The sequence below is a fragment of the Pseudophryne corroboree genome, chromosome 4 (genome assembly GCF_028390025.1).
Source record: "Pseudophryne corroboree isolate aPseCor3 chromosome 4, aPseCor3.hap2, whole genome shotgun sequence".
Classification (NCBI taxonomy): domain Eukaryota; kingdom Metazoa; phylum Chordata; class Amphibia; order Anura; family Myobatrachidae; genus Pseudophryne; species Pseudophryne corroboree.
Genome location: NC_086447.1, coordinates 879,463,987 through 879,476,574, shown reverse-complemented (window position 1 = coordinate 879,476,574; position 12,588 = coordinate 879,463,987). Strand labels below are relative to the sequence as shown.

General features: G+C 46.4%; 1 protein-coding gene across 1 annotated transcript in view; it reads left to right on the top strand.

The window, feature by feature from the left end:
- Positions 1 to 12,588, top strand: part of DNAH8 (dynein axonemal heavy chain 8) — a 1,853,457-nt gene that overhangs the window by 1,303,919 nt on the left and 536,950 nt on the right. Inside the window, exon 56 of the mRNA XM_063918852.1 lies at positions 12,286 to 12,408. Within this exon, the coding sequence (XP_063774922.1) occupies positions 12,286 to 12,408 (123 nt within the window). The remainder of the gene's footprint in view (positions 1 to 12,285; positions 12,409 to 12,588) is intronic.

The window sequence follows — 12,588 nt, the reverse complement described above, 5'->3', positions numbered from 1 at the left end:
GAAAATGTGATTCTCTCTTTGTTTTGTTTGGATTTCACAACGTGGCTGGCCTGCTCACAAGCAGACCCTGGCCAGATGGATTAGAATGGTGATTGCACATGCTTATGTGAAGGCTGGTCTCTCTGCTCCTGTTCACATTAAGGCCCATTCTACTCGGTCTGTTGGACCTTCTTGGGCGGCCCAACGTGGTGCGACCCTTGAACAGTTGTGCAAGGCGGCTACGTGGTCTTCCGGGAACACGTTCATAAGGTTCTATGCCTTCGATACTGCCGCTTCCCAGGATGCTTCCTTTGGACGCCGGGTTCTTGTGCCTGCTACCAGGGCCGGTTCTTGGCCTTGTGGTGCCCCGGGCAAAGTATAGGGGCGTGGCTTCAAATGGGGGCGTGGTCAGTTACGCCCCCATTTATGCCCCCTGTAGCGACGCTGAAAGAAAAAATAAAAGAAAAAAAAGTATACTTACCATCCCCGTTCCTGATCCAGACCGCTGCAGACCTCCTCCGCCGGCGGCGCCGCTCTTCTCCTCTCCTCTCCTCGATCTATGGGAGAGACGTTATTACGTCTCTCCCATAGAACAGCATAGACACTAGAGATCAATTATGACCCCTAGTGTCTGTGCCACTATTCTGTGCGGTGCGCGATGACGTCATCGCGCACCGCACAGCATAGATCCTCTACATGAAGGGAAACTAGACCGTAGCGTCTAGTTTCCCTTCATGGAGAGGACCTTTGCTATCCGGTGCGCGATGACGTAATCGCGCACCGCACAACTAAGGTCCTCTCAATGAAGGGAAACTAGACGCTACGCGTCTGGTTCCCTTCAAAGCGGGGGGGCACAGCGGGGCACTGCGGGATGCACAGTGGCGGATCTTGCCCTGGTGCGGCGCCCTCCCGATGGCGCCGGCGCCCTCCAGAAGGCGGCGCCCCGGGCAAAAGTACCGCTTGCCCGTGGCAAGATCCGCCACTGCCTGCTACAGTGCGTCCCCTCCCATAAGGAACTGCTTTAGGACATCCTCATTGTCCAATCCTTGTGGAGCCCAGTGTTACCCGCAGCAGAAAACGAGTTTTATGGTAAGAACTTACCTTTGTTAAAACTCTTTCTGCGAGGTACACTGGGCTCCACAAGGCGCCCACCCTGACGCACTTAGCTTCTTTGGGTTGGTATGGCATTAGCCGCTGACACTTCTCTTGTCGTGAGAGTGTGGTGTATGTGGCTACTAACTGTTGTCGTCTCTTTTCCTGCTACTGCATTGGGCTGGTTAACTAAAAACTGAGCTCCTGTGCTGGGAGGCGGGGTGATATAGGAGGCGGCGCTGTGCATTCTGGGAACAGATCAAGATCCTACTCCAATCCTTGTGGAGCCCAGTGTACCTCGCAGAAAGAGTTTTAACAAAGGTAAGTTCTTACCATAAAACTCGTTATCTAAAATAACTGATTTTCTCATACGTCCTAGAGGATGCTGGGGACTCCAAAAGGACCATGGGGTATAGACGGGATCCGCAGGAGACATGGGCACACTATAAGACTTTGAATGGGTGTGAACTGGCTACTCCCTCTATGCCCCTCCTCCAGACTCTAGTTAGACTCTGTGCCCAGAGAGACTGGACACACACTAGGGGAGCTCTCCTGAGTTTCTCTTAAAAGACTTTATGTTAGGTTTGTTATTTTCAGGGAGACCTGCTGGCAACAGGCTCCCTGCATCGTGGGACTGAGGGGAGAGAAGCAGACCTACTTCTGTGAGTTTCAAGGCTCTGCTTCTTAGGCTACTGGACACCATTAGCTCCAGAGGGTCTGATCACTTGGTTCGCCTAGCTGCTCGTTCCCGGAGCCGCGCCGTCACCCCCCTCACAGAGCCAGAAGAAAGAAGCCGGGTGAGTATTAGAAGAACAGAAGACTTCAGTGACGGCAGAAGACTTCAGAGTCTCAGAGGTACCGAGCAGCGGTCGCGCTACGCGCCATTGCTCCCACACACAAGCAGCACTACAAGGGTGCAGGGCGGGCACCCTGGGCAGCAATAATACCTCATATAAATGCCTGCCAAAGAGGTATACAGTGCATAGGCACTGTATACTGACCCCCGCCAGTATAAAAAGGTAAAAATAGCGGGACTGAAGCGCGCTGAGAAGGGGGCGTGGCTTAGCCCTCACAACTCTATTCAGCGCCATTTTCTCCTCACAGAGACGCTGGCCCCGCCAAAAACACTGTTGATCTACTAACGGTGTAAAACGAGGGGGGGCACAGTTGTTTATTGCACTACAGGTTCATAAGCAGCACTATATATATATTAATGAGCGTGTGATTATTGAGTTGTTGAAAAGTCTGTGTTTTCCCTGTAAGATAATGGGAGCTTCCCAATATAAGCAATGTCGGTGGGTGTTTTAGTACACGTGTGTCGACATGTGTTAGTGTTCTGCCGCAAACAGATATGGGAATCCCTCTGCCAGCATTACCGACTCCTGATGGTACTTGATTCAGGAGATGAAATGTCAGTAATTTTATGCTTTTCTAAAGTAAACACTGTATGGGAGACACAGTCGTATGTGGGTGACCCTGTCGGCACCAACTATTATAACTGGGTGTAAATTAACATGATTATGTAATAACCTATACCTGTATGTATATATGTATATATATATATATATATATATATGTGTGTGTGTGTGTGTATGGTACGGTTGCATTGATATTTCCCTCAGACCCCTCGGGGTTGCAAGAATATTATTTTGCCCGGTTACTACTCCCTGTTGTCGACGAATACTATGTCTTATGTCGACCATAATGTTTCCTGGATAGATCCACAACATTGGCATTCAGTACATGTTCATACACATGCTGGACACATTTATGTCACTAGGGACCCTTCTGTTCCTGACAATATATATATATATATATTGTATATATTTCTCACATCTTGACAAAGGGGTTTAATTCCCCGAAACGTTGATGGATACCACATTGATGTCTTAAATACAACTTACTTTTCTAAAAGACCCCGAGTGCCGCATATTTTTTGTTCACTATCTGATCCGACACTGAGGGCACCAGGGCATCTTTACCACACAGAGGAGTGTCGGGCTGTGTCTATTCGATATATATATATATATATATATATATATATATATATATGTATGATGTATATATAGATATATGTGTGCATATGTGTATTTAAATATGTATATTCATATTACGTTTTCTAATGTGAGAATGCTGATTTATATACAGGGATGAAAGCTATACCTTAAACACACTTTAAATACACTTTACCATGGAGCCGCTGCGGCCGCTATACTTAATACACACTCTACGTACTCTTTACGCTATTAGCAGAAAGAGTCCCGTACTGTGTACGGACTTTGCGTACAAACACCGCGCTGACGGTACAAAGTACACACAGCGCGTACACACCCAGAGATACACCGCAAACAACCCTTAACAGCTATGCAATGCGATAATAATACACTTTAAACCTTAGCAGGGAAAGGAAGACACGACACCAGATTGTAATTAAACTGCTGGGTTCCGACACCACAGCATAATATTACTGAAAGGGGGTTACAATCACAAAGCAATACAATACAATAGAATAATGGCTACAGTCAATGTTACATACTTTTGGTTTCGCCTGCGCTTCCTGGTGCGGTCCTCAGTCATTACAGGTGATGACCTTCAGAGTCTGTGATAGTGACCTGGCCTGCAGCTGGCTCTTTATACAGTAGATCAAAACATAACACAATAGACACTGTGTGCTCTTCTTCCATTGGTTCGGAGGTGGGACATATCCTGTGCACCGGGGATCATTGGTCAGCTCAAGATGTGGGCGATGGCTATTACTTGAGATGTGGTTTCTGTTGTTTGCATCTGAGTTCCCGCCCCATTAAACCCATCACATTAATCATACATAAATCTGGTATTATTAATGACTTAATGTGGTATTATATAATAATGATCTTATTCCCACCAGATTAATGTTTACGTGACTCTGAACAATATGATCCCACACATGATATGATTATCTATTTCCATCCTCAAGTTATACATATATCCACATATATCCATATATTCATATATATATATATATATATATATACACACACATACTCCTGCTATTACAATTTGTTAGGAATTATATATATATGCATATATATACCATTCCACAGACTGCCGGCACTCAATCCAAATACCCCATCTGCTCAGGTGCCTATCCAAAAACAGTAATATCCAATAGCAACAAAGGATGGCACTCAGAGTCTATTCATATGAAAAAAGGACATCTGTATTAAGACGTTGCCTCAAACGTTTTCGGAGCGTCTGCCCCGTCCTCAGGATGTTGTCCTGAGGACGGGGCAGACGCTTGAGGCAACGTCTTAATACAGATGTCCTTTTTTCATATGAATAGACTCTGAGTGCCATCCTTTGTTGCTATTGGATATGCATATATATATATATATATATATATATACTGCTCAAAAAAATAAAGGGAACACTAAAATAACACATCCTAGATCTGAATGAATGAAATATTCTTATTAAATACTTTGTTCTTTACATAGTTGAATGTGCTGACAACAAAATCACACAAAAATTATCAATGGAAATCAAATTTATTAACCCATGGAGGTCTGTATTTGGAGTCACACTCAAAATTAAAGTGGAAAAACACACTACAGGCTGATCCAACTTTGATATAATGTCCTTAAAACAAGTCAAAATGAGGCTCAGTAGTGTGTGTGACCTCCACGTGCCTGTATGACCTCCCTACAACGCCTGGGCATGCTCCTGATGAGGTGGCGGATGGTCTTCTGAGGGATCTCCTCCCAGACCTGGACTAAAGCATCCGCCAACTCCTGGACAGTCTGTGGGGCAACGTGGCGTTGGTGGATGGAGCGAGACATGATGTCCCAGATGTGCACAATTAGATTCAGGTCTGGGGAACAGGCGGGCCAGTCCATAGCATCAATGCCTTCGTCTTGCAGGAACTGCTGACACACTCCAGCCTCATGAGGTCTAGCATTGTCTTGCATTAGGAGGAACCCAGGGCCAACCGCACCAGAATATGGTCTCACAAGGGGTCTGGGGATCTCACCTCGGTACCTAATGGCAGTCAGGCTACCTCTGGCGAGCACATGGAGGGCTGTGCGGCCCCCAAAGAAATGCCACCCCACACCATTACTGACCCACTGCCAAACCGGTCATGCTGGAGGATGTTGCAGGCAGCAGAACGTTCTCCTTGGCGTCTCCAGACTCAGTCACGTCTGTCACATGTGCTCAGTGAGAACCTGCTTTCATCTGTGAAGCGCCAGTGGCGAATTTGCCAATCTTGGTGTTCTCTGGCAAATGCCAAACGTCCTGCACGGTGTTGGGCTGTAAGCACAACCCCCAGCTCCAGTGGACGTCGGGCCCTCATACCACCCTCATGGAGTCTGTTTCTGATCATTTGAGTAGACACATGCACATTTGTGGCTTGCTGGAGGTCATTTTGCAGGGCTCTGGCAGTGCTTCTCCTGTTTCTCCTTGCACAAAGGCGGAGGTAGCGGTCCTGTTGCTGGGTTGTTACCCTCCTATGGCCTCCTCCACGTCTCCTGATGTACTGGCCTGTCTCCTGGTAGCGCCTCCATGCTCTGGACACTACGCTGGCAGACACAGCAAACTTTCTTGCCACAGCTCGCATTGATGTGCCATCCTGGATGAGCTGCACTACCTGAGCCACTTGTGTGGGTTGTAGACTCCGTCTCATGCTACCACTAGAGTGAAAGCACCGCCAGCTTTCAAAAGTGACCAAAACATCAGCCAGAAAGCATAGGAGCTGAGAAGTGGTCTGTGGTCCCCACCTGCAGAACAACTCCTTTATTGGGGGTGTCTTGCTAATTGCCTATAATTTCCACCTGTTGTCTATTCCATTTGCAAAACAGCATGTGAAATTGATTGTCAATCAGTGTTGCTTCCTAAGTGGACAGTTTGATTTCACAGAAGTGTGATTGACTTGGAGTTACATTGTGTTGTTTAAGTGTTCCCTTAATTGTTTTGAGCAGTGTATGTATATATATATATATATATATATATATACAAACACATACATCTCCAAGAGTTTAGACCATGAATGTTAATATCTTAGATTTCTAAATGTCTGGTTTGTGTTTTGGTTAGCTATTGTTAATTGAGTTTCTAACAGCTTCGGTTCCTGGGTATTGTCTCTTCGTTTGTTTTTGTCTTTAGGTGAGACAATGACAATCCAGTACTTATTGTTTTAAATAGAAACTTGGCTATCCTAGTAAACAAAGGTGTTTGCCTTCTTCATAGAATTTCACAGCTTAGTGTAAATAAGGCCATTGTATTTTAGTCTCTGGGAGTTTTAATTTATGCTATTTAGAAGAAAAAGCAGACAGTGTGGGATTTATACAATATATAGATTAGATTTATGATATGTCTTTGTGGCTTTTCCATGAGAGTACAAATTCCACTGTAATTACTCATACCACGCTCTAATGCACAGGACCGCGGGAGCGACCATACGCAATTTGCGAACATGTGCAATCACAGCCGAACACGTACGCACACGGAGGCCATCTATGTGATGTTTGTACGCAATGTATGTGTTGTAATATTTTCTGACTTCGACAAATGAATGCTAAAGTAAAGTTATTCCTTCTCATGTGCTGGTCGCTCTGTTGATAAAGCTATAGGTCAGCCTGATGAGATGGTCTCAAATCCTCACGAGGAGTCCGAGTATTCTTTTCCCGCCGTGTATAGAATAAAATGAGAGTCAACCCCTGGTCTGCACTGGGGACCTGTCACAAAGGATCGTATACAGGAAGCTAAGTGATATTTTAATTATATGCTTTGATAATATTTGCATTACATACAAAGGGGGGTGTGCTTGTATTCAGGAATGGTCGGTTACCTTGGCATCCGATATATTTACCCTAGAGAGAGTGGGGATATTCATTAAGTTGGGTCTTATCTAGATCATTGCAGCATGCTGCCGTGCAACTACAATAGGTATGGCCCTCTGAGGTTCATGGGCCACTTCCATGGCCCTCTCGACTAGGAGGGCGTTGTGGATTCACCAAGGGCTTGCTGAGGCGGCCTCTGAGGAATACTGGAGTATCTTGCCTAGGAAGGTGTAACCTGGTTTGGGGATGGCTTTGTTAAGTTGATCTCGGCAGGTACCAGTGGTAAGTCTACCTTCTTGACCTATGTCCCTCACAAAGGTTGGTGACGCATTTTTTTTTAGGATGCAGTCATTGGACCGGTTGGATACCGTTTTTTCCCCTTCGTTGCAGGTAGAGGAAGGTGAAAAAGGTAAGAGTTCTGTAACCTTTTTCAAGTTCGCAGAAGCAGATATCGTTCTCTGTTTCTACCACATCCACCTCATGTCGCTGGGTCTATCTTGCTGGAGCCCACACTGGTGGGAACTCATCTAATACTCTTCAGTCAGTCATGGAATGGACTTGGACCAGTGAGATACGAATAGAGTCCAAAGAGGGACATACTGGAGTGTCCAGATGTTTCCCCTCACTGATTTTTCAAATAAATCTTACCGATTCTCCTCTGGACGGGTAGGTAGTATGCAACGCCATACAAGAGTTGGGCCAGGATCAGGACATTGTCCTGCTGTCCCTGTCTCAAAAAAAAAAGAAGAAAAAAAGAAGAAGCTGTTATTCAAGCTTTTTCATGCTTCTGAGCCCAGACAGCTTGGTCAGAACAATCCTAAAAAAGATTTCTACTAACGAAGTTGAACTACAAGATGGAATCTCTCAGGGCAGGGATCTCCAACCTATAAAAGAAGAAGAGGGTTTAAAGGCGGTTTCATCTGCATTAAGCTTACCTGGGTTTGCTATTCAGGATTGTCATTGCCATTTCACTAGAGTGATGGCAGTATGATGGTTTTCCTTCAATAGTAAGAGCCATTATTATTCTGTACTGGGACGCCTTTCCTGACTACGGCGAGGTCAAGAAACATTTGGTACAAATCGTTGTTTCTCTCTGACAGTTCTTCAACAGAGAATCGCTGTTGATCCCTACAACGCAGAGGTCGGAGGTGAGAATAAGATTAGATGCTGAACTGTTGAGAGTTGTTTTTTCCTGTGGAAAGAGATCTAAGGATCCAGAGTCGGATCAGATTTGCAACAGTGTAAGTCCATCAATACGTTCCATTGATGAAGAAGATGGTTGCGGCCTACGAGGCCATTCGGTGAGCAGGTTACATGCCAGAGTGGTTTTAGCGGGACCAGTTGGACATGTGGTCCGGGTCTCACCTGCACATACACCGGAAAATATTCCTATTTTCCAGGACCAGGATATCTCTCCTGTGGTGGCTTCACAGTTCTCACCTCCTAGAGGGACGAAGGTTCGGGATCCAGGATTAGATCCTGGTGTCCATGGATACAAGTCTCCGAGGCTGGGGAGCAGTCTTTCCAGGGGAAGAATTTCCAGGGGAAAAGGTCAAGCCGGGTAGCTTATCTGCGATAAGCATTCTTGAGCTAAGAGCTATTTACAAAGGAACATCTTCTTCGCGATCTGCCGTCTTAATTCTGTCGGACGACTTAACAGCAGTGGCGTAAGTAAGCCGCTAGGGCGGAACGAGAAGCAAAGCGGCAATGGCAGAAGCCGCAAGAGTTTTCCGCTGTGCGGAAAGGCATGTACACGCTCTATTAGCGGTCTTCGTTCTGGGGGTTGACAACGGAGAAATAGACTTCCTCAGCAGACACGATCTCCATCCAGGAGAGTGGGGTCTACATCAAGAAGTTTTCACAGAAGTGACAAGTTTTTGGGGAATTCCTCAATTAGACATGATGGTGTCTCGCCTCAACAAGAAACTTCAGGGATATTGTTCCAGGTCAAGGGACACTCAAGCAATAACAGTGGACGCCCTTGTGACACCGTGGGTGTTTCGGTCGGTCTATGTGTTCCCTCCACTTTCACTCTTTCCGAAGGTGATAAACATAAGAAGAACAAAGGTTCAGTCGATCCTCATTGTTCCAGTCTGATCAAGGAGGGCTTGGTATCCAGATCTTCAAGACTTACTCATAGAAGATCCCTGACCTCTCCATCTACGAGAGGACCTGTTACAGCTAGGACCAGGCGTGTATCTAGACTTACCGCGGCTGCGTTTGACGGCATGGCGGTTGGACGCCATATCCTAGCCCGAAAGGGTATTTCCGGGGAAGTCATTCCCACATTGCTTCAGGCTAGGAAGGGAGTAACGGCGAAGCTTTACCACCGTTTTTGGAGGAAGTATGTGTCTTGGTGTGAATCCAAGAAGGCTCCTACGGAAGAATTACAGCTGGGTCGTTTTCTCCATTTTTTGCAAGCAGAGGTGGATGCAGGCCTACAGTTAGGCTCCATTAAAGTGCAGATTTCGGCTTTATCAATTTTCTGTCAAAAAGAATTGGCCACCCTTCCAGAAGTTCGGAGTTTCGTGGAAGGGGTGCTGCACATCCAACCTCCATTTGTGCCCCCAGTGGCACCATGGGCCCTTAACGTGGTGTTGCAGTTTCTTATGTCACACTGGTTGGAACCTTTACGAAAGGTTGAGTTAAAATTTCTCACTTGGAAAGTGGTCATGCTGTTGGCCTTGGTGTCCACAAGGTGGGTGTCAGAATTAGCGACCTTGTCTCACAAGAGCCCTATTTGATCTTCCATGTGGATAGAGCGGAATTGAGATTTCTGCAACAATTTCTGCCGAAAGTGGTTTCTACGTTTCACATAAACCAACCTATTGTAGTGGCAGTGGCTACTGAAGTTTTAGCTGATTCGAAGTCTCTCGATGTAGTCAGAGCTTTGAATATTTATGTCGCCAGAACGGCTCAGATTGGGGAAACAGAGGCTCTGTTTATCCTGTATGCTCCCAACAAAATTGGGCTCCTGTTTCTAAGCAGACTGTTGCACGCTGGATCTGTGATACAATTCGTCAGGCTCATTCTACGGCTGGATTGCCATTACCGAAGACGGTGAAGGCCCATTCTACCAGGAAGGTGGGCTCTTCTTGGGCGGATGCCCATGGAGTCTCGGCGGTTCGACTTTGCCGAGCAGCTACTTGGTCGGGTTCAAACATTTTTGCTAAGTTCTACAAGTTTGATACCCTGGCTGATGAGGACCACATGTTTGCTCAATCGGTGCTGCAGAGTTGTCCGCACTCTCCCACCCGGTCTGGAGCTTTGGTATAAACCCCATGGTCCTTTTGGAGTCCCCAGCATCCTCTTGGACGTATGTGAAAATAGGATTTTAATACCTACCGGTAAATCCTTTTCTCTTAGTCCGTAGAGCAGGGGTGGGAAACCTCAGGCCCACGGGCCGTATAAGGCCCGCAGAGCCACTTGATCCGGCCCGGCCAGGCTCTCCTAACCGTGGAGATGCCGGGCTTCCATTGAGATTTTGTTACTAGCGGGCGCCTGGCTTCTTCCCCTCCGCAGAAGCCGGAGGCAGGAGCTCACTCCTGCTTCTAGTTCTGGCAGTGTGCGTGTGCGGCTGTGCAGTGCTATGGGACAGATGTCATGACGTCTCTCCCATAGTTCTGAGGAGCGGGCGGCCAAGCGGAGGGCAACGGTCTGGAAGCAGGAGTAGGGCTGGTGAGTATTGGGTTTTTGTTTTTTTAATGTGTGTGTGTAAGCGGCGCTACTAGAGGGCATATCTAATGGGGCATAACAACTGACTTTGGGCATATCTAATGGGGCATAACTACTGACTGGGGGCATATCTAATAGAGCATAACAAGTGACTGGGGGCATATCTACTGGGGCATAACAACTGACTGTATCTGCAGCTATTGGTGGTTACACTCAGGTTGTGTTTCTTTTCAGTCAAGTCGGTTGCTGACGTTATTCATGCCATGGCATGCGGTATGCGATTATTGGTCGTGTTTACACACAGGTTGTGTTACATTTTCGGTCAGCATATTTGCTGTATATTTTTCATGCCGTCGGCTGGTGTTCTATTGAATGCCACGTTCTGTGGCATGTTCGAGGTGTGAGCTGGTATGACATTCACCGTGTTTAAACAATAAATTCTTTCCTCGAAATGTCCGTCTCCCTGGGCACAGTTCTCTAACTGGAGTCTGGAGGAGGGGCATAGAGGGAGGAGCCAGTTCACACCCATTCAAAGTCTTATAGTGTGCCCATGTCTCCTGCGGATCCCGTCTATACCCCATGGTCCTTTTGGAGTCCCCAGCATCCTCTACGGACTAAGAGAAAAGGATTTACCGGTAGGTATTAAAATCCTATTTTATACTAAATGAAACATGTAAATATGTTAATCACAGTCTACTTCCCTAAAGTAATGTCAGGGTACAGCTGCGTCTACAGTATGTTGCTGTGAAATGACTTTCAATGGCTGGATGGATAGCAATTCTTTTGCAGTGGTTGATAGAATCGGGGTGTTCTAATCTGTAGAATAGGGGTGTTCTTATCTACATATGTTTAATGAGTGAGCCTGAATTGTACAGATACTGTATCTGGCATGACTCAAGCTGTCCCTGCCACTAGAGGTGCATGTAGTTAAATTACAGTTTTCTAAAATTTGCTGCAGTGCTAATGTTTAAGTGGTCCCATCCCACCATGGATTGTGGTTGCTGTGTTTTGTATTGTATAAAGTTATTACTTTGGTCACCAATACTTTGATCTTGGGTCACTGAGGTGCAAACATCAGGGCATATGAGGGGTTAATGATGTACTATTATCTTTTGAAAACTGTTTACCCTTCTATTAATAAAACAAACACAATACCAATTCTACTGGCGGGTGTAGTACGGGTGACCGGCGGTCTCCTGACCGCCGGTCACCTTACCGACGCCGGGATCCCGGCAGCATACCGACGCCGGGATCCTGGCGGGGAAGGGCGAGTGCAGCAAGCCCCTTGCGGGCTCGCTGCGCTCGCCACGCTGCGGGCTCGCTGGCGACCTGCGGTCGCCACGGGTTCTATTCCCACTCTATGGACACCCACGAGTGGTAATAGTCCCTGTTGGTCGGCATGCCGACCATCGGGATAGTGAGCCGTCGGGCTCACGGAGGAGGTCATGTGACTGTCGGTCAGCCGACCGGCGGTCACATGACTACCACCCCTACTGGCCACTATAAATGATATTGTAGCTCAGTTTCACCTTCCCTCAGAACTGTAGGCCAGGAGGAGAAGCATACAGTAGTTATAGAGACATACACTGGTAAAAAACATGAGGAAATAGAGGAATTTTATTTTTAGCTGAAATATGTATTCATTGTTTATATGCTGCATACACTATTTTACTGATGTGTATTTTAAAATGTAATCCTTCCTATGTATCACCTTATTTTATAGAGCATGATAGAAAGTTTTGTGGAAAAGCGCATAGGGAGCACATATGGCCCACCTGGCGGTAGAAAAATGACTGTGTTCATCGATGACATTAACCTGCCCATTATCAATGACTGGGGTGATCAGGTATGTATTGCTACTCTTAAAAATAGACAATGGAGGTGGTGATGTTGATGCTTATCATAACAGGCGTACAGTATATGTGCACAGCCGAATATAGTGTGATGTGCGGCAGGACATTGCAGCAGTGCCAGATTACCAAATAGAGTAGGCACCACGATAATGGATCAAAATAATATTGATTTG